The sequence below is a fragment of the Mytilus trossulus genome, chromosome 6, assembly GCF_036588685.1.
Source record: "Mytilus trossulus isolate FHL-02 chromosome 6, PNRI_Mtr1.1.1.hap1, whole genome shotgun sequence".
Classification (NCBI taxonomy): Eukaryota; Metazoa; Mollusca; class Bivalvia; order Mytilida; family Mytilidae; genus Mytilus; species Mytilus trossulus.
Genome location: NC_086378.1, coordinates 48,745,092 through 48,746,926, shown reverse-complemented (window position 1 = coordinate 48,746,926; position 1,835 = coordinate 48,745,092). Strand labels below are relative to the sequence as shown.

General features: G+C 31.6%; 1 protein-coding gene across 1 annotated transcript; it reads left to right on the top strand.

The window, feature by feature from the left end:
• Positions 1-284: 284 nt before the first annotated feature.
• On the top strand, positions 285-1,518 carry LOC134723487 (perlucin-like protein). The gene is made up of 2 exons (XM_063587084.1): positions 285-508; positions 1,405-1,518. Exons 1-2 carry the CDS (start codon positions 308-310, stop codon positions 1,450-1,452), a joined length of 249 nt encoding a protein of 82 aa, XP_063443154.1. The 5' UTR covers positions 285-307; the 3' UTR covers positions 1,453-1,518.
• Positions 1,519-1,835: the final 317 nt, after the last annotated feature.

Genomic DNA, 1,835 nt, shown 5'->3' with positions numbered 1-1,835 from the left:
CTAATGATTATGAATGTGGCAAGTAACATATCATTTACCATGTTTACCTGGAAAGGTGAATAATGATTTATATTTCTTTCAAATTCAGATGAGTTATGCGTAAGCTTCCAAAATGCTAAGGTTATAGAATGTTATGTCATAAGGAGGCACAAAATAAATACTTGACATTCGTGATTTAAAGTCAAAATGTTAAGCATGTAGCATTTTTAAATGAGTTGTCAGACCACATCATCTCTTGGCATAAAATGTATGTTAATTTATCATTTCTTGATCAATAGAAGTAGGTCAAGATAAAACAAGCTACTGGATGGGGGCGACAGATTTTAAAGAAGGAGAATGGAGATGGACCAATGACCTATCAAAAGTTCAATATTCAAATTGGGAATCTCGTCAACCTTCAGGAGGAGCAGGACATGACTGTGCTCATTTTTGGCATTCATCTGGTTACAAATGGGACGATACATCTTGTAAAAGTATAGGATTCGGATATGTTTGTGAGAGAGCTCATGTAAGTTAAAACCCTTTAATCGCTGTTCATTCAAAAATCCCACTCACACTTTGTTTCCTAGAATTACTTTGCACAATTTCAGCGTGTGGCGTATTAGCAACTGACTTAAGAATATCAAACCCACTGGTGCCAAGATTCATTTAATATTGTTTGAATCGGTTATTTTTTTAATTTTTTTTATATGATATTATGAAAATGTGAATAGCATGTCCTCATGTTAATGCCTATGAACATATGCAAAATTTGTTGTCTAAGCATTCAAATGTTCATGACACTTGCTTGTTTGTACTAAAATGTAAAGGTATTCTAACAAAGAGGTCTGGTATGATTACCAATGAGACAAATATCCCCCAAAGATCAACGGATAATGATGTAAGCAACTACGGATTGGAACAACTAGCAAATTATGGTAATATAAAGAATGTACCGATATAATATAATAAAAGAGGATTACTAATGGCTTAGACTTGCTTCAATTCCCTTTCTATTATTTTTCTCTCACTAATTTATATGTTTACTGATAAGTGCTAGCCTACTGATTGCCCTTGGAAAATCAACCATACCTTTTCAGAACTAAATTTTCTAAGAAAACTTTATTTCGGTACCTCCTCAGATTCCTCCTGCAGATGTCAGTATAATTGTAATCTCCTAGTTATAGCAGTAAAACTATTAAAGGGGCAAAATTGAAAAAAAGAAATAAAAACATAATTAGGAAGGGACATGTAGCAAGTCTACTAATGGCTATATTAAAGTTACGTCATTTTTTCAATTATATCACTGCAATGCATATGACTATCTGTATATAAAAGGATGTCAGTTATGTTTAATTTGTTTAATTAATGAATGCATTTGAATACGCTTTGACGTTATTTAATTCTGCCATTACTACATTACAGGGATCAAACTGTCTTCCCTACTCGAAACAATTCAAACGTAGGAAATGATAAATTGGAAACTGTTCATCAAATATGAAGTCTGAAAATAAAATAAAAAAAGAGTTATAAAATGTATTCAGTTGTTTGTTTTTATGACTGATAGACTAAGTGTGTTTAGTATTTAATGTTTTGTGCTTGGCATTTACATTTAACAGTCTACTTTTTTATTTGGGTGATGTTTCGTTCATATTGACACTATGTTGGAATGATTAATGTGGATAAGAAGAATTTGTACAGTGATAAGAAAGGGAAGAGTAAATCTAAATTTTTTTTTTTTAAATCAAATACAACACCTTCGACCATAGAAAAAACAACATAAGAATAAACAGTTATCAATGCACTTCTTCGAAAAACTAAAACGACTAATGTATATTAATGGGCGTCAAGTTGGT